This window comes from Lytechinus pictus, chromosome 14 (genome assembly GCF_037042905.1).
Source record: "Lytechinus pictus isolate F3 Inbred chromosome 14, Lp3.0, whole genome shotgun sequence".
Taxonomy (NCBI): domain Eukaryota; kingdom Metazoa; phylum Echinodermata; class Echinoidea; order Temnopleuroida; family Toxopneustidae; genus Lytechinus; species Lytechinus pictus.
In genome coordinates, this window is record NC_087258.1 from 12,973,869 (window position 1) to 13,001,861 (window position 27,993).

General features: G+C 37.4%; 1 protein-coding gene across 1 annotated transcript; it reads right to left on the bottom strand.

Moving 5' to 3' along the window:
- Window positions 1-1,001: 1,001 nt before the first annotated feature.
- Window positions 1,002-27,993, bottom strand: LOC129276607 (metabotropic glutamate receptor 8-like). Its single transcript, XM_064109760.1, has 5 exons — window positions 27,892-27,993; window positions 22,392-22,707; window positions 6,357-6,545; window positions 5,531-5,914; window positions 1,002-4,441 (listed from the first exon to the last, which is right to left on the bottom strand). Exons 1-5 carry the CDS (start codon window positions 27,991-27,993, stop codon window positions 3,144-3,146), a joined length of 2,289 nt encoding a protein of 762 aa, XP_063965830.1. The 3' UTR covers window positions 1,002-3,143.

A 27,993-nucleotide genomic window follows, 5' to 3' on the forward strand; every position in this document is an offset into this window, starting at 1 on the left:
TATAAATAATTATGGCTATTAATGATGTGTAATGAAAATAATATGCAGTGATGACTGCATGAAAAGATCGAGCAAGCAGATCCCTAAGTTCAATCCTATTAATGAATTCCTTGTAAGCTTCCATATTTCTTCAAGGGAATTAGCTATAGCAAATAAATAATTTTATTAATTGATGTAGTAATAATCGCGACAGGAAAATATGTAAACAAGGAAAGATGAATTAACAACTGAATAACGGGGAATGAATGACATAATCTACCTTATTAATTACCAAAGACGCAGCTCTATGAATTCATTTCATATTCAATCACGTCGCGCATTATGCTAATTAGTGACAATATACTTATTTGCATATTTTTAAGCTGTGCGCGCAGGCCAATTATGACCACGCCTCCGTTTCGCTGGTGTGCCATGAAGTTGTGGTGTCCATAGGCTTGTACGCGAAAAATGGGAGCAGTGTGCACTTTTGACCTTCCAAAATTTCCCCATGTCTAACCGGATGCAGAAGCGGAGTTTCACCCCCCTGGGCTTATATAACATTAAGTTTACTTCTGTGCCATAATCAACAGTTGAAAAACTGTGCTACCTGATTTCCTTTGAATACCCATGTCAAACTTTTTCTTTTTTTGTAAACTTGACTTTTGTGATAATAATTTGTAAATAAAGTTTTTATTTGAAAAGTAAAAAAAAAAACATCTTTCTTTCTCTCTCTCTTTCCTTCCTTCCGTCCGTCTTTCTTTTCTCTCTTTCTTTCTTCCTTCCTGCTTTCCTTTCTGTCTTTTTTCCTTCCTGCCTTTCTCTCTCTTTCTTTCCTTCCTTCCGTCCTTCTTTTGTCTCTTTCTCTCTATCTTTCTTTTTTCTCCTCTCTCTTTCTCCTTCCTTTTTTCTCCTTCCTTTCTTTCTTTCCTTCCTTCCGTCCTTCTTTTCTCTTTCTTTCTTCTTTCTTTCTTTCTTTCTCTCTTTCATGCCAGAGGACGTGACAGAAAGGTTATCCGCCGTGCAAATTTTCTTATCATCAGTCTAAAAAGTACCATTTATTATATGTATCGCACCTCAACTTTCACTGATCCACTAATTGTTTGGCTACATCGTCTAAAAAACAGAATTCTGTATGAATTTTCTTATTACAAATTATTCTCCAAAATCGATGCCTTCTTACGGAAATGGTGCATGAATGAACTACTTTTTACCATTAGCGAGGGCAGTATTGCATGGCTTATATAACATTAAGTTTACTTCTGTGTTTATATTCAACAGTTGAAAAACTGTGCTACCTGATTTCCTGTGAATACCCATGTCAAACTACTATTCTTTTTGTGTAAACTTGGCTTTTGTGATAATAATTTGTAAATAAAGTTTTCATTTGAAAAGTAAAAAAAAGAAAAATCTTTATTTCTCTCTCTCTCTTTCCTTCCGTCTTTCTTTTTTCTTCCTTCCTGCTTTCCTTTCTTTCTTTCTTCCTTCCTTCCTTTCTTTCTTTCTCTCTCTCTCTTTCTTTCCTCCCTTCCGTCCTTCTTTTTTCTCTTTGTCTCTATCTTTTCTTTTTTTCTCCTTCCTTTATTTCTTTCTTTCCTTCCTTCCATCCTTCTTCTTTTCTCTCTCTCTCTCTCTCTTTCTTTCTTTTTTCTCCTTCCTCCCTTCTTTCTTTCTTTCTAACTTTGACCTCCATCTCGGCTTTTTTCTCTTTTCTAATTCCTTCATCACGCACCAACAAACACCCCTCTCATTCAAGACCTGACAAACTCATATCTTTTTCACCTCCTCTTTAAAACCTCTCTGCTTTAACTCTCTAATCCCTCTTCTCCCCTTTCTATCCCTTTGTATTTGCCATGTCAATTTTTTTCTCCATCTTTTGCAGGACGTTTGATATTATGGAATCATTCTATGGGAACTCAAATACGTTCCAGGACTCGCTCTTTAATACCCTTTCTTGTGTTTTATTTATTCCCTTCATTTTTTCATTTTTATTAAGCTTTGCCCTTTAAAGAGAGTGTTTCCATACACTGTAAAAAATGAAGTGCTACTTAAGCACTTACAGTGCGTGTATAGTGACTGCACTACTAGTGCTGATTTTTACAGGTTGCCTAAAAGAAAATAAATAAAGAATGACCACGATTGGCGGTCATGTTCGGCGGTCGATAAAGTAGCCCCATGCACTGCCCAGCAAATATCGAACAAGTCAAGGACTGCCTTGTGGACTACCCAACAAGTGTACACCTATATGTCGATGCCAACCAACAGAATATACTCAGGCCACCCTTATACCATTTCACTCTTGTCTGTCTATTGTCCCTCTTCTTTCTGTACAAAATTGACGTATTCCGTTCTGATATTGTTCAAACCTCTTAAACCAGAATGATAATGCATATGAAACAAATCAGTTTTCTTTGGACCCTAGGGCCCGTATTCTGAAGTCAGGTTTAACTTAGACCATGGTCTAACTCTGTGCTAATATTATGGGAAGCCAAATGTGTCAAAATTTTTATTAAGTTGTATGTTTCTTATGTTTACTGTGCTCTTTCCTGATTCTTCAATGGTGAAGACAATCATATATTTATACTTCCTAGACAATTATGAATGATTTGAGAGCAAAATGAGCTGAAATATGATATTTGTACTGTTAGTGATTTATGTAACAATCGGCTATCAATACTTAAACCACAACTTTAAACCCGAGTTTAAGTTAAACCCGACTTCAGAATACGGGCCGATGAATCTCAAAATAGTAGAGGGATCAGTTGAGAGAGACTTCAGAATTCCCCCTATATAGCTACTAACGGCGCAGCTGAATGAAAGTATCCTCCGAAAAATAAATCATATTGGTCCTTCTTAGAAGGGATAAGGTTACAACATTTTCTAAAGCCAATGAAGCAATTTGTTCCCCCCAATCCCTGTGATGAAAATAGCTTGTAGGTTATACAATGGACCTAATAGGTCCATGGTTATACAAGCTATCTAACAGACATAAATGACGTTCAATGTACCATTTTCTTCAAAGGTTAACACGAATGTCTCTGAAAGATTGATCTACTGTTTAAAATGTGATAAACGACTTTGTGCTCAGACAATCTTGCATTCGATTTTTAAAGGCAATAACAGGTGGAAGTAAGAGACGAAATAAAATGCCCTCCATAGTTACTTTGTCAAAGCATTTCCTGTTCATGATCGTCAGGTGTCGATTCTTCCACATTGCTACACGAATGTGAGATAGCAGATTGAGGTATGACGTGATGACAGTTCTTGACATGTTTCACGGTGGTGTTGTTCATTCGCACATTGCGTTTTGGTCTGAAGAGAATGATGTAGACTTTAGGCGCGAAAAGGCACGCGAGGCTGACAGTGGCACTGAGGCAGACTGCGAAGCTGACGCTGATGAGCCGAAGTTTAAGGTTAGATGCTGTCAAGATGTAGATCGGCACCATCGCAAGCCAGACGATACAGGTGGTGTAGAGAGTGAAGCCTATGAACTTGGCTTCATTGAACTGATCGGGTATTTTCCGAGTAAGGAACGCGTACGCCGTGCACAACACCATGAGGAGTATCGGGTAAGCCATGTTGAGCAGCGAGAAGTGATCCACAAAGCAGTGACACACCAGGTAGACTTCACCATCGCTGGCTTCTGATCGAACAACATGAGGTGGGTTGGCAGCCATCAGGACAGCGGATAGTATTGCCTGAACTCCGATGAGAATGACGGTGATTATGACCTGAGAAATCGGGCTGATGAATTCAGGTCGCTTGGGTGTTGACCGACCATTCTGGAAGATCCGATGAACACGGTTGGTCTTGACGAGGAGGGCGCTGTAGCACACTGTGAAGCCATGAGACATCAAGAGCTGGTGCAGACCGCAAACTATGAAACTCGGATGAACGAAGAACAGGATAGACATGATATAACACATCAAGACGCCGAACAGAAGCACACTCATCAGTTCTTTCCCTGAGGCTTTGACAAGAGGTGTCATCCGATATCTTATGAAGATAAGACCAATGATACCTGTTGTGAGTATCCCCAAGATGGCGAAAACAATTACCAATATCGGCCATCCTGTTGCTAAGATCGGCACTGCAGGTACCAGATCACATCCTGTGAAGGAAGCATTGGTTCGGCTTCCTTTCTCGCATTCCTCGCAAGTATCTTCGTCAATCAGATAGTGCGGACTGCTGAGGTCACCGCAGGGTTCGCAGCGCCAACAACACTTATCCTCAAGAACAACCCTTACTTCCCACGGTTTGCACGGTACACCGCACTCTGATGTCGGGTATTCTGGTGAAGACAACTTAAATTGGGGTTGAGAGCCGTTCAAATGGATCCTATCTGAGTAATGTCCGATGGTGACATATTTATATACCCCGGGACTGACCTGTTGGTAGTTGAGCAAGGTATAGAGAGCGGGACCATCACCGTCTTCATCAAAACTCAACTCGGCACCCGATATACCTGAAGATTAAAAAGGCAAAGAAAGTGAATAAGTTCTAGATAGGAAAAAGGGAAAGGGGTTATAGGATAAAATTGAAGAAAAGACAGAAAGATGTGAATAAAGGAAAGGAGAGAGAGAAAAAAAAGGAACTTGACTAAAAAGAAAATTAAACATAAAAGATATAAGGCTACATATTTGACGACAAGGAAGAGGATCAAACTAACAGTTGCAATTACTTTGCAAGAACTTGCTTCATAGGAGAAAACTAAAAATGATAAAGATGTAAGATATACCATGTTAAAGAGCAACAAACAAAGGCAAAATATAATCAAAATTAAGAGAATGGGTGAAAGCATACAGAGAGAGTGAGCATAATTTTGACACAAAATATGAGTCGGAAATTTGTCACGTCTGCAATGGCAATGATTTGGAATGACGTCATCACTGCAAGTTATTATACCTAAAGCTAAAAAGGGGAGAAGAGCATCTTTTTAAGTAGGTTGATGGGAAGAATGATTCACCGAAATGTTATTTATAGATCAACTTCCTAAAGGCAAGTGTCATTTAAGGAGAAGCACTCCTGAACGTGATCACACTTAATTATGCAGTGCAGTGGAAACCAATGACTATATCCAAAACAGAACTGTTTCAAGGAAGGAATGCACACACATTACGCATATACACCTACACCCACACACCCAAAATACGTACATCCACATCCGTCACACACCATTGAGATTTTGATCAATATAGCGGTTCGTCCTGACTTTGAGTGATGAATCTTTTTTCATTTTTTTTACAGAGCAGGAGACAAATAAGGAGACAATTGTTAATAAGAAAGAAGGAAATCTAAGAAAACCTAGCGATTCAACTCATCCCTGTTGAAATTGTTAGTGCATTATCTTTTAATTGAAATGAGACAAATTTTAACGGAATTTTCTAAAACTTTCTGCTTACAATTGTATCATGAAGATTATTTAATTAAATATCTTTATTATTGCTCAAATTCAAATAGTGTAAATGAAACTTTAAGCGTTTTGCTTTTATAATTTTACTCTTTTCACCCAACGCAATCTTGAACTTTACTTTGAATATAGGTTCAGACAAACCTTTGAAATCCACTTTGCTCAGGTACGTCTTCAGAAGATCACCCTCTACAGGACGCATTCCATCACAAAGTCCTCTTGTTCCCGGTCCGCATAAGTCTGCGTGCATGTCCCTGAGGGCGTAGGCGAAAGCTAGGAGGGCGTCGGCCACGAACTGCAGCTGGTAGAGTTGTTGGTAGTCGTCCAGCAGCGGACTCCGACGTTCCTTTCCCGTGCAGCGACGAGAAAAGACGGTACGGTATGGTGGTCGATGAACGACCCGATTGTGAGAGGCGATGGTATCGGTGTTGGACCAGGTACAGTTGTGCAGGACCTCCCAGTATTCTAGGAACCAGGGGTTCCGGCGGTTGGACAGTGGGAGCAAGCTGGTAAAATATTGGTCAAATCCTGTAAGGATCGGGATTTCGAGAAGATCAACATTACCACACATGATATTTAAGAATAGATTATCAGCTTAACAGAGTAATTTTAATATAAATTAAGCGTTTGGGTTAGTGTGTGAAAGGGAAAGGGGAAAATAACCGGAATAAGTTATATTTGTTGTGATACATTGTATGTCACAAAAACATGTATTCGATATTCTTTCATGAAATAAAAATGTATATTAGTTTTCTGGTTAAGATTTCTTTTTTAAATTGTACAGTGACGATTGCTTTGATCACCTTATCAGACCCCAAATCGGGTAGACATTTATTAAAATCATTAGTTCATTGAAAACACCTCATCATGATTGGTGACTCTTTCTGCTAATAATATCGGCCTTCATGTATAGTCACCGGATATAGCATCTTATCTTAATGAAGTATTAATAATATGACTTCATTATTACCATCTATTGGTTTGGTTGTCGGGTGAAATGTAATGGCGCCCTCTAGCGTTGCTTCATTGTTCAGTGTCTGATACTGTCGTCCGCTCCATGAATCACTGCCAATCCAGATGAAATGATTTGCTACATGCTTCCTCTGAACGGCTTGCATCAATCTGGAAACGTGATACTCTTCACTCCAGATTATCACCACTAGAAGATAATTGGGAAGTAATGGGAGTGGAAGTGCAATATCAGTTTAGGACGTCATATTTGGTGGCAGCGGTGGGATGATGAGTAAAACCAGTGAATCAGGTGACACAATAAGAGAAGCAAAGAAGTAAAGACATATGTATGAGGGTGTGTGCGCGTGTAGGAGAGGGTGTGTGTAGGTGTGTGTGAATGTGTTTTTGTGGCTGCAGATGTACACACATTAGTATGGAAAACCAAACCACGGCCCAGTAACACAAAAGTTAGCAATCAATCACTAAATGCAATGACGTATCAAGATCATCGTTGCTGCGCATTTTGCTCAGTAAGCTGACTGGGAACCAATCAAAACTGTTCTTTCAAATTAACCATTATTCCCTATCCTTTGTTTTCTACGATTGATTGCATTGACTACAATGCACAATCAATCGTGAAAATCATGCGTACGATCAATTGCTTACCTTTGTGTAACGGGACCCAGATCGATAAAAAAATTTAACATAATCGTAAGGATTCAAGAAATTTTTTTTTGAAATCCACTTTCTCTCATTTTCATTTAAAACGAGATGAAACCATGTATGTAATCACAAACACGTATGAACTTAATATTAAGCTCTTACAATTCATCGCTATATCATACCATTGTACGTAGAGTCATTTTTTTCTTTTGAAAAAAGCGCTTGATTAAAAATTGCCACACTCAAATTAGCCTGATTCTAAAAATAAAAAGAAGTAACGCAATCGTGAATAGTCATTACTTTGTAGTTTTATTATCATCGTTGTGTGCAAGTCATTCATATCACATGGCCCTGGGACGATTTTTTTTTACTGGGGGTGCTGATGTAAATTCGGAAAGCAAAAAAAAACAATAATAATAAATAAAATAAAAGGTTTTCACTACAAAATGGAAATCAAATTGGTTCCGAGAAATTCGATAAGCAAAAAAAAAAAAAAAAGTTTCACTACAAAATGAAGGTCATTTTGGTACATCTTCCAGAATACCTGCACCGCAAAGGAATTTTCTTTGGGTGTGCTTCAGCTCTCCCAGCACCCCCGCTTCCCAGGGCCATGTCATAAAATAATAATAGGCATTTATATAGCGCCATATATATTCCGAGGCGCGGTGTTATTACCCCGGCTTTAGCTCCATATCACCCCAAATACACCTTAACACATTAAAAACAAAGAAACGAGAAAGGCAACAAAATTAGAAGAAGTGATGTGGGGGGGGGGGGGGCGAAATCAATAACTCTCCATTACTATGATTGAATAATAAAAAGATAATCTGTTTGAGAATTTGTATTTTGCATCAGTAGTCCCACTATCTTTGTGTTCTTTGACAGTAAATCAAATTAGAATCATTTTGATTACATCTAAACAAAGTGATTTGATAGAAGTTTAGTATATGTTAGACTTGGTCATTTAATTCTTTTTCAGTTTTGAATATTAAGTTCGAAATATTATAACTCATCACATTCAAATTGAAGGTGTGGGTAAAGGAAATGAAAACAGAGAACATAAAATCGTACTTTTAGACATATAAAAACGTGCGAAATTATGAATGATCAATGTTGGATTATTCTATTATACATATACAGATTCAGCATAGCAGTCAGAGATATAAACATAAAAGACATTTTGATAAATCATTACGTTTGCATTCGTCCCCTAAAAAAAGTCACTGCATATGGCCGAGACTAGAAAAGCCCAGCACTCCGTGGGAGTTGCTTATGTTTCAAGAAATCGATGGGAGATGTAAATGTATATGGATGCGTGCCACTAATAAAGATTTAATCATTTCTCAGGATTAAAGCTCAAGTTTGGGGAAGTACCGGGGAAATCCCCATCCTCAGAAAGGTAATTAAACGCGTATATCTCGTGACCTACACAACCTAAGTTATTTCTTAATAATTCGCTGATCATGCATCCTACAAATATCCCTTACTAATACACAATAACACGTTACGAGCAGACTCGCTCCCGCCCTTTTAGAAATTCGACCTTGGCGAAGCTTTTCGTTAGAATCACTCACGTTTCGAGTAATCTATGAATGTACTTGTCTCTAATAAAAATCTTCCCGAAACAATCTATTGTCTTAATGCAAACTTTTCTTAAAATCAAAAGGCGCACCAGATCCGTCAAGTTAACCCTAAAAATACATGCTAAAGACACACCCTCAAAGTCAGCCCGATTGCATCTCTTTCTTGATCGTATGTGTTGTTGATACTCTGTTCAAATTTGTTTGATGAGAGAAGTGAATAAAAGATTATTAAAAAATATATCTTCTGTATGCCCCCTACGTAGACCCACTATCAGAACAAGAATGACTAACGAAGGTAATTCTAAAATTCCATTAAGGGTACACGAATCACTTCAGAAATCTATTAATATCTCGGTTCACCATTTCTCTATTTCTCTCTATCCCATCTCAACGTAAAGTAAGCGAGATTAAGTGACTCAAATTAATCGTATGACCCCCCCCACCAGTTTTAGGTCCATGAAATTAATGAAATGTTTTAAATTAATGACATTCTTAAACAAACAGTCCGCATGATCAGGAAAATGAACTTATTTGCGTCATGATTATCGTTGCTATGGATATAAGCTGACAATCTTACTTAATTTTCTTAGAGTCTTTATACATTTCAATAAGGCATCAGCAGTATGAATTATTGGGCCCAATTTGTCTATACTTAGCAAATGAACTGAGTGGGTTCATCAATTTTAATAATTGCATATATTAAAATTATATTCCTTTCACTTCTGATATCTTTTTAGATTCTTCTTTACTGCATGATTAGGAATACACATGTCTCTTACACGATGTTTTTCCCTTTTTAAACTTCAAGTAATCATTAATCAAATTTGGTCACGTGAGTTCCTGAGGGCAGTCAGCTTTATTGGCTGACAGACTCGAGGATTGGTCTTGACCTCTTGACCTAGTTATTACTATCGATTGCTGCCGATCGTACGGGCAATTTTCTGTTCGTAGAATGTCAGTCATGGGTCGCGTCTTACAGTGAGTTGCGATTGATCTGATCAACCACACATATGGAAAGCCAGTAACATCAACATAATAAAATGCATGTCTGTTCAAACAATTTCTGGATAACATGCTGGATATTCATACATTCATCAATTGCATAAATATTGAGTGTGATTCTTTTTTTTTATAAAGGGCATTGTGCAAATTTCCAGTGAAAATTAATTATGACATTGATGGATTTCCATAGAGTTGAGGTTGATGGTTTTGGTTATTACTGGTGGGCCATCTGCATGCCTGGAAGGCTGTCAGCTCCATGTTTTGTTCAGTCCTGAAGGTTGTTGGTATCTTGGGCTTCGGGTCTTCGTCGGTTGGTCTCTTACTTGTCCGTCTATTATGCTATCTGACATAAAGCGCAGTAGTCGCTCTTGTAGGGCTTCTGTCTAAAGGATTGTCAGTCTCATTGGCCTTTGATTCGTGTAGGTTGTACGTCTATGTCTTAAAGTTTGGCACCCTTAGTTGCCCAGGCTATTATTCCTTGGGTGTTGAACTCGAGAGCTTGTGTCTCTAGCTTCGTTTACGTAGACAACCTATCGTCGTAAATGATTAAAAGCAAACAATACTCTTCCGAATAGAAATAACAAATCAAATCATCGAAAAAAGCACACCTTTAGTTCCAAGGTAACCAAATACCTGAAAAGCATGGGATTAGTTTCTCATTCTAATGAGACGTTTTCATCGTCCTATATCTAGGCTATGAAAACTGGGGTACAATCTTTTAGGGTAACGAAGTGTGCTACTTCTTGATCCATCCGCAAGAAATTGGTTAAATATTCCAGAAAGTCCAATGAAATATGAAAGAGTACCTTCATGCATATTTATCTACATTATCACTGATGAGATAGGTCTGGGGAAAAATAAAGCGTGGTCTTCAACATCATCTGAGAGTTTTAATAGCAAAAATATAGGCAACATTTTACCACTAAAAGGAAATATTGATGAAAGTTTGAATTTTTAACACCGAGCCGCCAAGATGAAAAAATGGGATTGGGGAACATATAAACAAAATGGACAAAATATGTTTATTGGGTGCAATAGCTAAAATATTGATTTAATAAAATCGAAAATGCTTCGGTGACGTAAATGGCAGTTCTACGACATGAAAAGAAAGCTTGGATATTCTTGTACACAAATATTAAATTAATAATCGGGGACTTTTGATGTAAAAGCGAATTTTTCTCGATTTATCGACATTCCGTTTTCCTCTCTAACATGTCCAAAATACTCGTATATTCATTTTTAAGTGAAAGTAATATAAGGCAGAGGACCTTATATATTACAGTATTTTTGTTTTCTAAAAATTTGTATTGTGATACTGGAAAATGTATTCTTCTCCATGCAAGTCACTAAAGAATTGAATTCAAAATGAATATCCTGAACCATATTCTGTACACGAACATTGGTGGCACAATGGTCTTTCGTGCTTCTTGTTCTCCGTCAGGAGCGGCGTCAGTGTATTTTGACATCGGGTGTAGGGGTGACCTAAATGTAATGCCATTGGTTCTCAATAAACAAGTGAAAGGATCGGGGGGGGGGGGGTTATACAGGTTTAGACGGCCCCGATTATATTTTTAAAATAATATTCTTTCTTCTTATTTCCTTTTTCTTCCCCTTTTCTTAATTCCCCTCCGCTTTTTCACTTCTTAGAAAGGCACAGAGGGACCACCCTGCCCCCTCTAGCACCGCCCCTGGTCCCTTTCTAACCTCAACCTACCCCTCCCTGCTGCAGGAAGATCAGTGTCCCTGCTTCCTTGCGAAATTGACCATTCCTGCGACTGTAATAGATACCGTGTTTTTGCATCAAACTTGGGTCTCAATTAATTACGTCAGATCGATATACAATTATACAGAGCGAGGACAGTGTCCAAGGAATTGAAAGTGTAGTAGATCAAGCAATCGTAGCGTATAAATATTTACACTTCGCAAAAGCATAGTGACTTGAATTTCTCGTTGACTTGGTAATGTGTTTTCTCGGCGATTCGGAAAAATGATATCTATTGAACGTAGAGGAGATTATGTGCTACTACTAGAAATAATGGTTAGATTGAATATGGTTTGGGAATATAGTTGAGATAATGTGATATGGGCTGTCCAAGGACTTTAATCTTCTATGAAGTACGATCAAATCAAGAGTATAATCGAATACGGCATGAAGAAAAATCCTTTGAGTAAGTTTAAAATGGAGATGGAGCTACAATGACTGTGGCTGTTAAAAATAAGAATGCCATTTCAACTGCCACATTGCCGTAAAGTTATATCTATATTATATATATATTTACATGAATGAATATTTATTCTGAAGAAAGTAATCAAGAAGTTTATTTCAATTTTGAAACAGATCTGTAATTATGGTAATTGTTCAAAATATATATCCAAGAAAAAAGGACGTATTATTCAAATGACATACCTATTTTAGAGTAGCGAATTTTAACGAAAAGCCTTTACAAGGTTTCTACTCGTTAGGATTTTATCAAACCCCCACCTACGCACGTTCACACCCACAAGATCACCCACACCCCCATACCCACACGTGCACCATAACACAGCTACCAACACAACCCTACAAATGCCCATTTATACACACACACCCTCCCTCACATAAACATACACACACATCCTCACCCCCACACACCCTCCCTCACATACACACACACACCCTCTCGCAGTGACCCATTTCGAGCTAACTACATAATCCATCAACTGCCCCTCCATGTCATGTTTAGGGGTGTGAAAACAGTTGACATTTTGCTACCCTTCAATCACTAGCAGCTTCGGGAAAGGTTAATATCTTACTTAGATTACTTTTTGCAATCCATCATTCTAATGGGTTAGGTGACCACCAGTTGTAAACAAACGCAACCTGGTTTATAACCAATCAGGAGCCTATATTTGGAACTTACGATCGATTTCGATTAGTTGCGTTTAAACGCAAGCCTTTATGCAACGGCCACCAGAGCTATCTATTCGAACAGGTTCAATCTGATTTCTGTTAAATATTGACCGTTTACAAATATTGGTAATGTAGAATAGATGTGCTAACAGACCATAACATTAGTCTAAATTTAGACATAGAGACCTGAAACATTATTTGCACACTAACCCTAAATCAATCTCAATTTGAAATCAATTTACTTGGCTGATGAATTAATAATTGCTATACATACTCTGACATAAGCTAGCCGGTTGAGTGTTTCGTAAAGCTGTAAATTTACGTACGATGTTTCACACAACTAGAATGTTTTATGAGGTGCTAAGTCAGCTATATGAGGATGATGGTGATTTTTATTTATGTATTTGATATCTAAGAAAGCATGAATGCTTGTAAGCAAGCAGCCACAGGACAGAGAGCTTAAAATCGTCTCTGAGGGACCGATAATGAGGATTAATTCCATCAACAGAAGAAGGGGTCAACGTCGATCGTGCGTGAAGTCTTTGGTAACTTGAGAACAGTTTTTATGAACACCTACCTGTTTGAATGGTCCTTGTGGATAAAGTAAAAGAGCCATGTCTTGGTGAATATATATATTTTTTTGTATTTCCAATTTAAAATGCAGTGAATTCTACAAATACTAGCTTTTACTTTGCCAATTAAAGAATTAAATTCTCATGCAGCTAATAAGAGATTACGTTTTATGACGGTTAGGGATTGACAAAACTTTATAATTGAACAACTTCTCTCTCTCTACTTCTCTCTGTCTGTCTATCTCTCTCTCTCTCTTTCTTGCTCTCCTATTCAATTCCGCGGTTCGAAGCCCGACATTTCCGAAACACCACACATCAAACTAATTCCATCTTGTTGCCAAACAAGATCGACACATGTAAAGCGAACCGAAAGGATTAACAATCCCTTCCCCCCTAAAAATCTTCTCTACGAACTTGGTTATTAGCTTGATATACATCTTGTACACGGTAATACATAATCCTAATGAATGTTTCAAACATTTGAAACTCAGAATTTTTTAACATTCAGATCCATTTTAAAAATCTTATCAGATATTCCGATAGGAGAGGAGTAATATCACGACCAATACCTCTTTTTTTTCTCTCTTTTACTCATTATTCTCATTGTTCGTCTGTTCTCCCCATTTTTTTCTCATGTTCATTTCTTGAAAAAAAAACATAGGGGGGATGTCCCCTGCCCCTTTTAGGGCCACCCTTTAACGTAATACAAAAAGTACTTTCTCATAAGAGATAATGAATGAAATAAATGAACGGAGTTAATGTTCGATGAACTGGCGTTACTTTTGGTTAAGCATTTTGGAATGAATTTATTGAAGGTCACATTTTATCGTGACCGCGCGAAAAGAGGTGGAGTGACAGTAGGGATCAATATCTCTTCGTGCATATTGATGCAATCGACCCATGATACAACTTATATCAGCCTCGAGAGTCCTAGACGATACAAGATACTCCATCGGCAAACATTACCAATCATTTTACCGATCAAAGTCCGTAGCAAGTCAACCAACACACTATTCATGCTAGGGTCATTTCACTTTGTTCATTATTCCACCTTCATCTTGTTTCTCCTACCTATGCTTCATGGATTCTCAGATTACCGTTTCTGAGATCACTTGAAATGTTCCTCCGTTATTTTGCTACCGCTTTTCTACAGAGACTTTGCAAGTTGCTTTTTGACAATTCAGAGTGACTGAAATTTATAGCCACCCTCGTTCATTTTAAATGACATGGGGTCGGTTGCCCAAAACGCCATTAACAAAAAAATCAAGCGCAAGACGCAAATACGAGCGTTTCATGAATTGAAAATCCTGTTGCGTTTGGATCACAACTCTTTCTGAAACGAGCCCCATGATCTCTTACTGAACCAGCCATTTCAAAACATAGCGAAGTAAACATTTAATCAAATATTATGTTGTATTTTCTGCTATAAACAGAGTCATAACTATCACAAAAATAATAACACGTCCATTTATTTAGCGGAGTTACTATGTGCATTTACTCAACTGCGCTTTGAAACTTGGTATCATTATTATCACCCCGGCCGTAGCTGAGCCGCCATCATGCCATATCAGTGCTAAAGCGTTCAAGGAATAAATCCTACCGGGTACCCATTCACCTCACATGGGTCGAGTGCAGCACAATGCGGGTAAATTTCTCGCTGAAGGAAAACACGGCATGGCTTGGATTCGAAGCCACGTCCCTCTGATTGAAAGACGAGAGTCGTAACCACTAGATCACGACGCCCCCACAAACGCTAGAAAGTATACAAAATTCAATTTGGATTATTCTGAGATGAAATTTCATAACTGTTGTGTTTAATATATTGTGCACTGTTAGAAAAATTATCCTTAAAATAAAAGAAGTTCCTGCAGCAGAGTCTCGAGAACTCCTGTAATCTTACCAGATTGCGTAATCTTACATGAAATTGGTATTTGGTGTATGGAATCTTACAAATTTCCTTGAATAACACACACTTTTCCCCTTTTTAAACAGACCTGTTCTGTTAAATTGCAGAAAAATTCCTCTTTTATGAATTTACAGAATGATTCTGTTATTGCTTTCTGCAAAATCTTTTTTTTTCTGTAAAATCACGGTTTTTTTAACAGTGTGGGTCATATAAAAAAACATAATCTAGCTTTCTTTGAAGATATAAATAATCAAATCTCAAGATACAAAATATTAATCCTTCGAGGTAAATGAAAGACTACCATGATAGCTGGACCTGTTTTGACATCGTTCTTGCCCTTAGGAACAATATAATGCTATATTACTAAAATTATTTTCAGATTTTAAGGTCAACTTTTTAGTATCCCTTCTATTTCTTTTTTCGATCGCTATCGTCCGGCTTATAATTATACATTTTTATCTGAACATCACCAAGAGTACATGTTACTGCCCCAAGACTATACCGTAATGGATATTTCTTTTCAATGAATGCTTTATCAAATTTACGCGAGTCGACCCTGATGAAAAAGACAAGATTTCTTACACCTCCGTAAAGCAAATGACGTACGCGAATATTCCTCCCGGTTATGCAAGTTAGCATATAGTTGATGAATTTTCTATGATGTTTATTTCATAATAAGATAAGCGTATTATTTATGGAGAACGAGGGGGCAATCATTCATGCAAGCTTTGATTATAAAGAACCAAGTACAGACTAATCATTATCATCGCAGAATAAGGAAATCCTCTTATTCCCCCAAGTCTCTCTCATCACCGCTTACCTATTAAAGTATTCCCCTCTCTTCTCTACTTTTCTTATTCATAATCATAGAGTGAACTTTTTAAATAATTTAGTAAATGTATTGTATTCATTTTCATCTCTCCTTGAGCGAAATTCTACCTTTATCATTTTTGGGGCGTCATCAGATTATAAAAAGTGCGTGCGTGATGGTGTGTGTGTGTGTGGGGGATCTAAGTGGGGGAGGATGTGGAATGGGAAATATCTATTGTGGAAATTATGGTTTTGATGCACTGTGTAGCAGAAATCAAATCTAGTATAGGCCTATAATGTTGTTTGAAGCTTATGCTGAGGGTTCTCATTATAACGAGCAGCAATGTAATAAGATCTCGCTAGTATAAGGGGTTTGATATGGAAAAATGTGCGTGTGGGGGGGGGGGCATGTTCCACAAGATGATCCCTTGCATCATTCTTAAAAAAGTTTATTAAATAAAGTAAGCATAATTCTGTGTTCTCCATTAGGTGAAAACTAAAGATCATGTTTTTTTTTTCTTGATCATGTTTGGTTTTTATGTGAGCTACATAAACATCCAAAATTCTTGTTGGTATTTGTTTTATTCTGTCATCTATAAATAACTTATTAATAATAATAATTTAATTTTGTAATTTAATATCTGAATTTGAAAACACATAAAGTTTGAACATACAATATTGTATATATTGAAATGTTAAGAAACAAATTTTTAAGACAATAAAGAACGAACTTTTTAGAAGGTGGACACACTTTGAAGAGTGTTTTGAAACTACACCGGATTCTATTTTCATCTACCCCATAGCTGTTGAAAAACAACTTTTATTTTATTCATTTCCCCAGATAAGGCGTTTGATTGGATATCATGAAAATACTGTGGAAACTTGTGAATAAAACCATTGATGTTCGCTCTATGCTCCATAAATCCCGTTTTTAATTTCATCCTTCTTTAAATGAGATTGATGTAATCTAGAGGACATAGCCGAGTGCAAGTGTGGGTTAATTGGCAGTATCGTTTTCATTTATGCGAGACTGATATACGAGAGCTCCCCTAAGGATATAAAAAGATGATTAACGTGTCTGGAGTCAGTAGTATCTTAGGGGAATAATTTTTTGTTTCTGCAAACTATTAACGAATAAGTGCGATCGTTCAGTAGATGTAACCACTTTACACTTTGGTTATATCATCTCGAGAAAAAAAATGTATTAATTTTGCTTATTTCATACTTCTTTTCGAAATTATTTGCGCTGCTGATATAAATGACAACACGAATATACCAATGGTAGCTACTTTAGGAAAAATTAGCATGACATGGTATTGTCATATTTCTTCATTATAAATTGCCAACTGTCTGACTGAGAGATAAATTGAATGCCTCACTGGTAAAATATTTGATATGCGTCTGCTGAAATCAAATATGAATTTCCAAGCTTATCGCCTATTGATGAAGTATTTAAAACATCGTTATCATGATAGAAAATAATGGTTTAGTCATATTACAAATCGGGTTGCAATTCGTCGCTCCAGCCGCAACATCCGGATGTGATCTTGTGCGGAATCCCATTTGAAAAAAAAGTAGCACAAAAAAGGACAAAACTTTGATAAAGAACTCTTTTTCTTGTCTTGGGGCCTCACTTAATTTTAGCATGGTAGATGAGGTGGGATTTGGAAGGCCAAATTATCTCATAAGTTTAATTGCATTGTAAAAAATCCCACCCATCGAAGACGGGTGATAACCACCACATTTAATGAATATCGATTATTCTAGATTCAGTCTCCGCAGTATTACAACCGAACACAAACCCATTTTATTTCGGCTGAAACCCACTTTCTCCTTTCCTCTAATTACTTGCGAACGATTTCCCTCGTGTAGAGAGGTATTATCCTGGAAAAATTGTGAACTCAGCCAAGAATGATTATAACATACAATAAAAGTAGACTTATTCTTCACTGGTCAAGATTTCGAGTGCAGATCTTTGATTCCCGTTTTAGGTCACAGTCACGCAAAAACCGATGTCACACTCACTGATAGACCAGAATTTTGATTTTCGTCTATATTATAAACAGTCCGTCGAAATGTCCTGTCAAATAAATAGCCAAATCAGCTTTTTCTGTAACTTAAAGGAAATAAAAAACCCTACGATGTGGCATAATTATAATCTCTTTAGATGTTTTACAAAATAAACATAATGTCTATAATTGTTTCAGCTTTTTGGAAGAAACTTTAAAACATTGATCATAATGGACACACAATACTAAAATTACTAACTTGTTCCTTCACCTATCAAGTATTTATCTATTGTGTTTTCGTCTTTAGCATAAAAAAATAATAAGATGCTGAATAATTCACATAATTATTCAGTTTCAGTTTTCAGTTCAGTTTCATTATAATCAATCTATAAATATAAAGAATTTGCAAACAACGGGAGAAATTACATAAATATACAAATCAAATGTTGACAACATAAGACAATGTTGATCATATTGAATATTATGATACTCTATCTATTTTTCTTTTTGTAATTTTCCTCCAGAAATGTATGGTTATTACTAATAAACTAATACATCGAATCACCCCCGTCTCTTTGAATTGGGTATTTTGTTTTGACTGCTCTTTACCCAGTTGCCCATGTACACTTCTCAGTTAGCATTGCGCCCTAATTAATGAACTGATTCTCCCCTTTTCAAACCACGCTCCTGATAAAAGTGTACCCGCCACCTAGGGCAATGATCTTGGTGTACCCGGGGACGGGGATGAGTGCCTGGTGAAAATACTAAACCACAACATGGTTTTCGTTTCGATTGCCTGTCACTCCCGATCAGGTATCAATACATCTTCATCGAGGTTTACCCACGTACCTTGGCAAATGAATCGCTTCTTAGACACATTGCAAGGTGACATAGAGTGGGTGAACAGAGGTAGACATAATCCTCGATTTGATTCCTCATATCCATATATTTCATTCATTCATTCGTTCGTTCGTTCGCTCACTCGTTTATTCATTCAGATACGAGGGCCTTGAGTTCGTAACCCTGCCATAGCGTGTTTTTCTTTCAGCAAGAAATTTACCCACACTGTGCTGCACTCGACCCAGGTGAGGTAAATGGTTACCCGGCAGGATTCACTCTTTCGATAGAACAATGACCGCTAGAAACGAAAGCTGAGCTAAACCTGTGGTAATAATACTATCAGATTATATAGCTAGTAATATATGAATGTCTGTTATAATTGGTATTGTGAGTTGGCCGGATTAACTTAATCTTTCCCTGGAAGTACGCGATGTCTCTTGTTTATCGATATAACAATTAAGGGTGCATTTGTCGAATTGCATGCTGGTTATACCAATAAATCGGGGTAAATGTGTGTCATTGCATGCTGGGTACCCTTAATAATCGAGGGCACCTCAGTTGGACTGCTATCTCACCTCGTTTGTTCTAAATGAAGGGTGACATAAGAAGGTTCTGAGCTGAGCATGTCGAAATTGCAAGGGCCTCTGTAGCCGAACGATGTCTCTTTCCATCTATCACATCAATATTTTAACAGACGATGACATAATTGTACAGAGTTAGGCCTTAGACCTGGGAACTTCAATTCATCGCAAAAATATAGAAAATTCATCTCAAAAATATAGAAAAGCGTCTATGGATAGTTAATACGAATCATTGTGCAGAGCATAAGCTTTTATTTGTGGAGGAGCAAAAGTCAACCTGTGCTTTATGACGTATTTCCAGGGCATAAGTCTGGAAATAATGCATTTAGAAAAGACAATAGAGAGTAAGTATATAATAACCCAAACTTAAAAAAAAATGAACGCACCATTATATCCCACACACACACCTCTAATCCACAATGCTTAACTACTTCCCCAACAACCAAACACACACATGGAACTCACCCACCCACCCACCCACTCACCCTCACTTTTACTATATATCGGACTGACACACGCTCATTTACCAATACACCCACACTGACACACACACACACACTCACACATCCTTAACCGCAAACTTTCACGTACACGCACACCCACACACATTTTGTTCTACCTTTAAAAATACCTATTGGAAGCTTTCTGGCTATAATTAAAAGGAGACATTACTTCCTGACATACATCAAGTACACAAATCGATTATAGGGGGTTCAAGGTTTTAGAACGAATCAAACTATTTATTTTGTTTTGCATGGAAATACTACTCGACCTTGATAACAATAACCACGCCACCAGAAAAACAGGATATTCCGTTTGCAGCACAATCGCTGAGTCGTTATCCGTTTCATATCATATCATACAAATAGCATTTCAAAGACATCATAATTTTTCATATTACCGTTCTCGTTGGAGATTTAATATCCGGTAAAAAATAATATCATATACGTAAATATGCCTACGCTTTTCGTTACTCAAGACCTTAAGTGATACATGACTTGGTGATAGTCGAAAATTTTCTTCTCGTCATCAAGTATGATGAATAAAGCATATAGTAGTTTGATATTTAAACGAAAATATGTTTCCTTTATGAAAAGTTTCCCCAAATTTATGAAATTATGTTTAGTGAGAAGAATAAAGATGAAATATCTTAATCGGCAAAACCACCTATAACAACCTATGCCAAATGAAGTGCCATAAAGTTATTCGATCTTTATTTTCATTAATTAATATCTTTATCTATTTATTTTTTCATCTGCTCACTTATCCATTCCTTTAATTATTAACGATGTTATCCATTTATTAATGTAATTAGAATGATTAATAAATTGATTAATATGTAGGTCATTCATTCATTCCATTTTTATGATTTCTGTTTGTTTTATTCATATCATTATGTTTAGAGTCATCTAGGTAATCATATACTAAGTGGATAATCTTTGTTTGATATGTAATTGTGGAGGCCTTCGATTTGGGAGATTGCGAGTTTTTCAAATGGATGAGGGGGAGGAGAGCTCCTTGGTGTCAAAGGATCCAAAATCCCTTTAATTAATACATAAAAACTATTGTTTATCATCCAGTATACTGTATAGGTTTGAACTTCGACATTTGAACTAAACCAATATATAAACAAAAAAGAGTTGGGCTTTCTTGCAAACCACTTTCAAAAGACCAACGTCATTACCCACAATCCTCAGGCTGAAAATTAGAAGGGAGGATTTCAACTTCAAATCTCAAGAATCATCAAGCGAATTGTGCGATTGTCAATTCATCGGTCAAAAAACCTATATCTTGAGGGCTATGGTCTTATCTCCTATGAATAAAGTGGGTCACCATTCTCGAGGAAATACAGGATCTAGGAAGTACGGTTTGAGGATTGAATAATGAAAATGCATAAGCATGATAAGGGAGGAGGGGGTAAAAACACACATTACTCTTTGTTCTCGGGGATGTAATAGAGACATTTTCTTCGGATCACGCAAGATAAAGAGCCGAAATCTTACATCTACAGGCGACAAAGGATTGATTGGAAGACCGGTGTTGGAGAAATAAATAGACCTTTACAAAATTACAGGCATGTATATAGTACAACGCGAAATGTGAGGAATTTAGCAAAGGATCTGCAATTGGGATTTTTGCAGAAAATGAAAGTACAAGTCCTATTCTATTCATAACTAAATCTAGGATGCAATTCATTTTATTTTCTGAGAAATGAGGGGATTTTCGCGGCGATGTCATACAATTATTTTTTCAACAAAATGCACAAATCCCATTGGAAACGTGTACTGTAGCAGAGCAACAGAGCGATATGACGTTTTGACTGACCGCGATTTCAATGCACGCGGTCAGCCAAACCGTAAAAAGCGATACGACGCTTTCACTGATCGCGCGCATTGAAATCGCGGTCAGTCAAAACGTCGTCTTGCTTCTTTCCTATGGCGTTTTTGTACAGGAAAAATCTAAACCGCCCGAACCGAAATTACTAGCATGTAGCTCTTTTGCAATATTTTCTCCAATCCTTGGTTTTTAGTAAAAATAAGGATACCAATGTTAAGCAATTGTCTTGGTCTTTCCAACTATGTAAGGCTGGGGAACTAAGTGTGAAAATTATAGTAAACTTTGAAGTAGATTTTCTCTGAAATGGGTTTGCACCGTCGTATGAGTGATACGACGGCTCGGATGACCGCCGACGCTATACACGTTAATTCAGATCTATAGGGTGATTTTTTCACTTTCTCACTGCCAGCAAATTTAAACTCCACCCCTGAACATCCAACTTTGATCTATCAAGAATCTAGATCTCTTTTTGGTCTGGGGATAATCATGACTTTAAACCAAAATAATTAAAGAATTTGGTCTCATTGATATATTCTGATTACTTTGGACTGACATTCATTATTAGAAACTCATTTTACATGTGCGGAGTTTATTCAAGGTGCATTTTGAATAGAGAATATGAAATATTAAGCCCAGGATTGAATAAGAATGAATGTAAAACAAACTATGATACTCAGGGAAACAAAACCATACAAAGCAATACACACGAAGAATCCGTGTATTCTATCAAACCTTCTTTAGTTTCCTTCGAGAGAGCTTGATAGAAATCGATTTAAGCCGATAATGCACAGATCTTGATGAATAATTTTCCCCGGGCAAATTATCCATTCTTGCATAATATCAGCAACCAATCATGCTTACCTCTAGCCGTGGATTTAAGCAGCAAAGCAGAAACGATATCGTCGTAGTACGTTCCAATCTCGTCTGTGACGTCATGCGGGAATACCTGCGTGGTGGCCAAACAGATACTGCGCGTCTTGACCAAGCGCGTTAGGTCCTCCACGGCGCGCACTGCGTAATTTGAGGTGTCGTGTACGATGGAGACGTAGGTCCAGTTGAAGCGGTCAAGCAGGTCCAGCATGGCTATGGCCTGGTACCGGTCAGGGGGAACCGTGCGAAAAAGGTAAGGGAAGCGGTCTTTGTTGCTAAGGTCATTGATGGTTGCCCAATACGCCACCTGAAAGATATAAGGTACAATGAGGTGGTAACGAAGGTGGCTTACAATCGCATAATCAAAATAATCATCAAAAGAGATGTGTTTTTCGAGAAATATCTGCTTCAGTTAATATCACCGTGCTTAAGAAAGTGAAAATGGTCCTAATGGAAACAAGTGAAGGGTGAAATTAAATGACGCTCATCAGTCCTAATGATTATATATTGTTTTTTTTAACTGTGCATTCCTTGTTATTTAGGAACTATTTTCAATTTCGTTGGGGTATACAACACAAAATAGTATTAAAATCAAACAGTTTATTAAATCAATTCTCATCAGAGTAAACGGACCAATTTCATTCGAGCTATAGCTGGCGTGTTTTTATGTATTTTTTCTTTCATTGGTGATAGAAAGATGGTGTAATAGCGATGCGGTATTTGACGTCCGTCTTTCCTCTCAACATACCACTCTTGCAAGACAAATAAAGTTGCAATTTAGGTTTTCCAGGTGTATAATGCTTCAAATATCGTATCAATAGCAATTTATTCCTTGATGGAAATGGAAGTGACCTGTTTGTTCTCGTTTGGTCGAAATTGCACCGTGAAAGTACAATTCCCTTCTGCTGCTACGCTATGGCTATACATCACCCCTGTGTTTATTCAGGCCAGCCTGGAACCTCTCTGCGAAGCGTGCCCCCACACCCTTTTACTCTCCATCGCTATTAATCTCGCCCTACAACAACCACACTTCACAATACATATTCATAAATCTAAACCTTTCTCTACTCCAACTCGCTCTCGTCTCCTAAAGCTGTTTGCCATGGTTCTCCGGACCAACCGAATTTCGAGAGAAAAATCTCAACGATAATGTTTTCTCGGCTCGTGACCCTTTTAAGACGGCTTGACCGAGTTCTAGATGAACCTGAAATGGGACACCCTTTAAAATATCTTCTCTGATTGCACCATATCTCTCGAGCTTCCAATAGACGAATAGAGTTGATTCGAAGGTTTTCAGGTTTCATCATGGTAAACGCGCTGATCCTTTTAGAGCCTGCTGATCAGTCCGGGTTAACCCGTCGTCGTGGGTCTAAAAACAGTCACACTGTCGCAGTCACAGCAAAGAAGCTGAGTCCAGGCTGATCGAATGCATACCATTGTAAACATAACGTACTAGCAGTTGAAGTTGTGATCAGTCTGGTCCTGAAATTGTTGGTGTAACTGTGCCATACACGTTTGTCATCACGGGATATATGAGATGTTTTTGACCAGTGATGTGTATGTCAAATGCATAAAAAACATCCCTATTATTTATGTAATAATAGGGATGTTTTTCATGCATTTGTTCTACAAAAATAACACCCCAAAAAGAAACACACCTAGATGTTTACTATATGAGACAATAATGATCCAGGTCAATCAAGTACTTTCGGGTGCTTATAACAGTTGCTTGTCAGTGGTTTCAAATTTTTTCTTAAACAGGGTCATTACCATGATTACAAAAGACTGCTCGATCAATACCCTTAAAAATATGATTGCTTTGTTCATATTCCTGATAATTTTACAAACTTTGTACGCAAGATTGACATTGACGTTTTTAGGAATTTACCTTCTGTAACCAATGGAACCTTCCTTTGACACCGTAGTAGTACCCTACTCCACGGAATCTTAGTTCAGTTCAGTCACCTGTCATTGGTGAGTTTTTGCAGCGCGACGCAGAACGCTTTCACGACCATTGAAAAAGTATTGTCAAATGCCCTTCATGATAAAGAGAACTAAAAAAGTCTTTGTCGAAAATTGAAGAATCGTCCTTGACTCTGAACAAACGACATATTTGCACTTTTTCGTCAGCTCCGAAGCTTAGGACGTGACTACTGTTCCGGTTCACCAATTTTCGACAAAGACCTCCCGGCAGTTCATTATCATTTGACGAGCATTGTCGATACATTCACACTCCCTGATATCATATGAGTGATGAACCGCAAGGTTTATCATCATTGTAATTCATGTGCCTACCCGGTGCTCGTATCTTCAACTTAAAAAGAAGAAGAGATGGGGGAACTCAATACCCTCCCCTCAAAGCTTAACACTCGATGCTCTAAATGATGATGGTGATGATAATGACGTCTCCGCGGGACGGCCATACGTCGGCTAACCAATAAAACATTCCTTAAACTCGTCTCATCTACTCATCGTGCTATCACAAATGACGGTTAAGTTTGCGTTTTACTGCAGTTCATCTAACGGGCATTGTTAAACCTATCCACCCCGTGACTACAGAGAACTCTTGAAGGGTGAGTTTTAGGATTGCAAGAGCAACAGCGATGGGTATTTTAAGAAAAAGGCGGCATCCAACTAATTCCTTCTCCCAGACACAGTTTGGGAGAGATATCAGTAATTTGATGTTCTTGGTTCAGATAATACCTTATTTGTGATGAGTAAGGGGAAACATTCAAAAATGTTTTCCAAAAGACAAGATTATTTCTGGCTTTACGGCATGCAAGCTCATTAATCAAGTCACGTTAGTTTGCGTAAATCATCGAGAAGGGTAATAGAGAATCAAATCTCCTTTTATCCTTAAAAAGCTAATGTAACAGTACTGTAAGATCAATCATAAAGGTTTACCGGTAATCTGTGGGTGCCATTATCACATCCACACCAGTAGACAGGAAATTTATCTGTGATCTCATATCTGACCATCAAAGGGTATGTTGACCAGCTCATTTAAAAAATAAATCAAGACGTATACAAACATTTCGTGATGAGACCACATTCATCTTCTATAACAGTAAAGAGCCCAAATTCTTCCGCCGATCAATATAGTTCCAAAGTAAAGCCATATTTCTTTCAAAATTTGTAAAAATGAGGTTCAGTGATGGCCCTTCCGAGTCATAGTTTAAAAAGGTGAATCACTATGTATACACTTTCCCATATTTGTCACTCGGCTACATCTAATTAATAATCTTTGGGAAATTAGGCCAGTGACACCCACAGCTCCTACAATCAGCAGAATTATTCAAAGCTTAAAGACCATGAATTCGTGTAAATGATGTATATCATGCGCATAATTGAGACTGTACAGATGTGAATCAATCAGATGACTATTTTAGGTCTGGACCGACATTTACCGTCACCATCTGAAAGAGGTGTCCAAGGGCTTGAACCTCGAACCCCTGCATCAATTCATAACCTGCGTCAATTCACAACTTCCCCTATAACCTCTGCATCAATTCATATCTCCCCTATTCTACGATCTCTCCATTGGCTTCCGGTACACTTTCGTATAACCTTCAAGATTCTTCTCATTGTATACAAAATTAATCATAATATGGCACCCAAGTATCTCCAAGACCTTGTCTCCCTTTGCTCCTCCTCTTCAGTCAAATCATTTCGCTCATCTTTTTCGTCTAATTTAAACCATGCACGGCCCTCGCACAAAGACCAAATAGGGTGATCGTGCATTTTCTGTTGTTGCCCATGCCCTATGGGGTTTATTTCCAATTCGTCTAATGCCAATACGTCCAATTGCCAACTCGTCTACTATCATTTGGTCTACCATCAGTTCGTCCAATATCCACATGGTCTACTTTCATTTAGTCTTATGCCATTCCGTCTAATAACCAGTCGGTCCAATAGCCATTTAGTCCATATACCATTTGGTCTAATTGGACTTAGTGTTAAATTGTGCAAAGTGAATGAAATTAGTATTAGACCAACTGGTTGAGACGAAATGGTGATTAGACGAAGTGATGATTGGACTAAATGGTTAATGGACCAAATGGTTGTTAGACGAAATGTTGATTGCCGGAATGGCATTAGACTTAATGAAAGTAGGCCAAGTGGTGAGTGGACGAATTGGCAGTATACGAATTAACAGTTTACCCCCGTGGAACAAGCTTCCAACCCACATTCAAAATGCTCCCTCAATTGAAATGTTTAAATCCTCACTTAAAACTCATCTTTTTTCAACACCAGCATATTTTTTTATGTTATGGATTCATTGTTTACATTACTCAGCCCACCTGTGAGCTTTAAAACACCCATATAAAGCGCCCTATAAATATTATTATTATTATCAATGTAACAAGGCCTTTGATACAATCAACCACGGAATATTACTTAGCAAACTTTTTCATTATGGTATACGTGGCAAGGCATTGGAATGGTTCAGGAATTACCTTTCCAATCGAAAACAATTTGTTTCACTGAATGACCATTCTTCCAACTTATGTGACATTAATTGCGGTGTGCCACAATGAAGCCTTTTGGGACCTCTTCTTTTCATAATATATATTAACGATTTTTGCAGATCATCTGAAATTTTGTCTTTCATAATCTTTGCTGATGACACCAATTTATTTTTTTCTGATAAAGACCCACACACTCTTGTTCAAACAATCAATCAAGAACTGTCTAAAATACTAGAATGGATTAGAAGTAACAAACTTTCTCTTAATATTGAAAAAACGAAATACATGTTGTATAGTAACACCCAAAATTCATTATTTAATAGTATTAAGTTTGATAATTTTCAATTTGAATGTGTATCGAATATTAAATTTTTAGGTGTCACTGTAGATAATAAACTTTCTTGGAAGTGTCATATTGACAGTATTTGCAAAACAATTTCTCGTAATATTGGTGTCATGAATAAATTAAGAATGTTCCTCCCGTCGACTTCCTTACTCACACTCTACTCTTCTTTAGCATTACCATATCTTCACTACGGTCTTCTTATATGGGGAAACACACATCAAACTTTACTTAACAGGATTTTATTGCTGCAAAAGAAAGCACTTCGAATTGTTTTTTCTTCTCATGTACGTTCCCACACTGATCCCATTTTTTTCGAAAACAAACTTTTGAAGATCAGTGATCTTTACTTACTCCAGCTTGGCCAATTTATGTACCAATACAATAATAATATGCTTCCTTTTATTTTTCACGACATGTTCTTAAAAAACAGCTCCTCACACAATTACCCTACTAGACGTCGCGATGACCTTCATTTGCCTATGCTTAGAACGCTGTTCGCCCAAAATACATTTATATATAGGGGCCCAAAATTTTGGAACTCTCTCCACCCTGATATTCAGTTTTCCCCTTCTCGTAATTCATTTAAAAGAAAATTAAAATTCACTTTGTTGCAGTCTTACAAAACCTCACATTGATTCCTTTACCTCTATAATTTATTTATTTATTTATTGTTTACCTGTTTACAGGTTGCCCTCGGTGATTGTGTTAGATTGACTACACTTCTCTCATTCTTTCTTTCTCTCCCTCTCTTTCTCTTTTTGCCTTTCTCTTTCTCCAT

What these genes read in the sequence shown, in the direction of transcription:
- LOC129276607 (XM_064109760.1), bottom strand. Translation starts at nt 27,993, where the DNA reads ATGGAGAAAGAGAAAGGCAAAAAGAGAAAGAGAGGGAGAGAAAGAAAG. An exon ending in GCTTAAATCCACGGCTAGAG is followed by an intron (nt 6,546 to 22,391) that starts GTAAGCATGATT and finishes ATTATCTTCTAG; the next exon opens with TGGTGATAATCTGGAGTGAA. An exon ending in GAGCAAAGTGGATTTCAAAG is followed by an intron (nt 4,442 to 5,530) that starts GTTTGTCTGAAC and finishes TTTAATCTTCAG; the next exon opens with GTATATCGGGTGCCGAGTTG.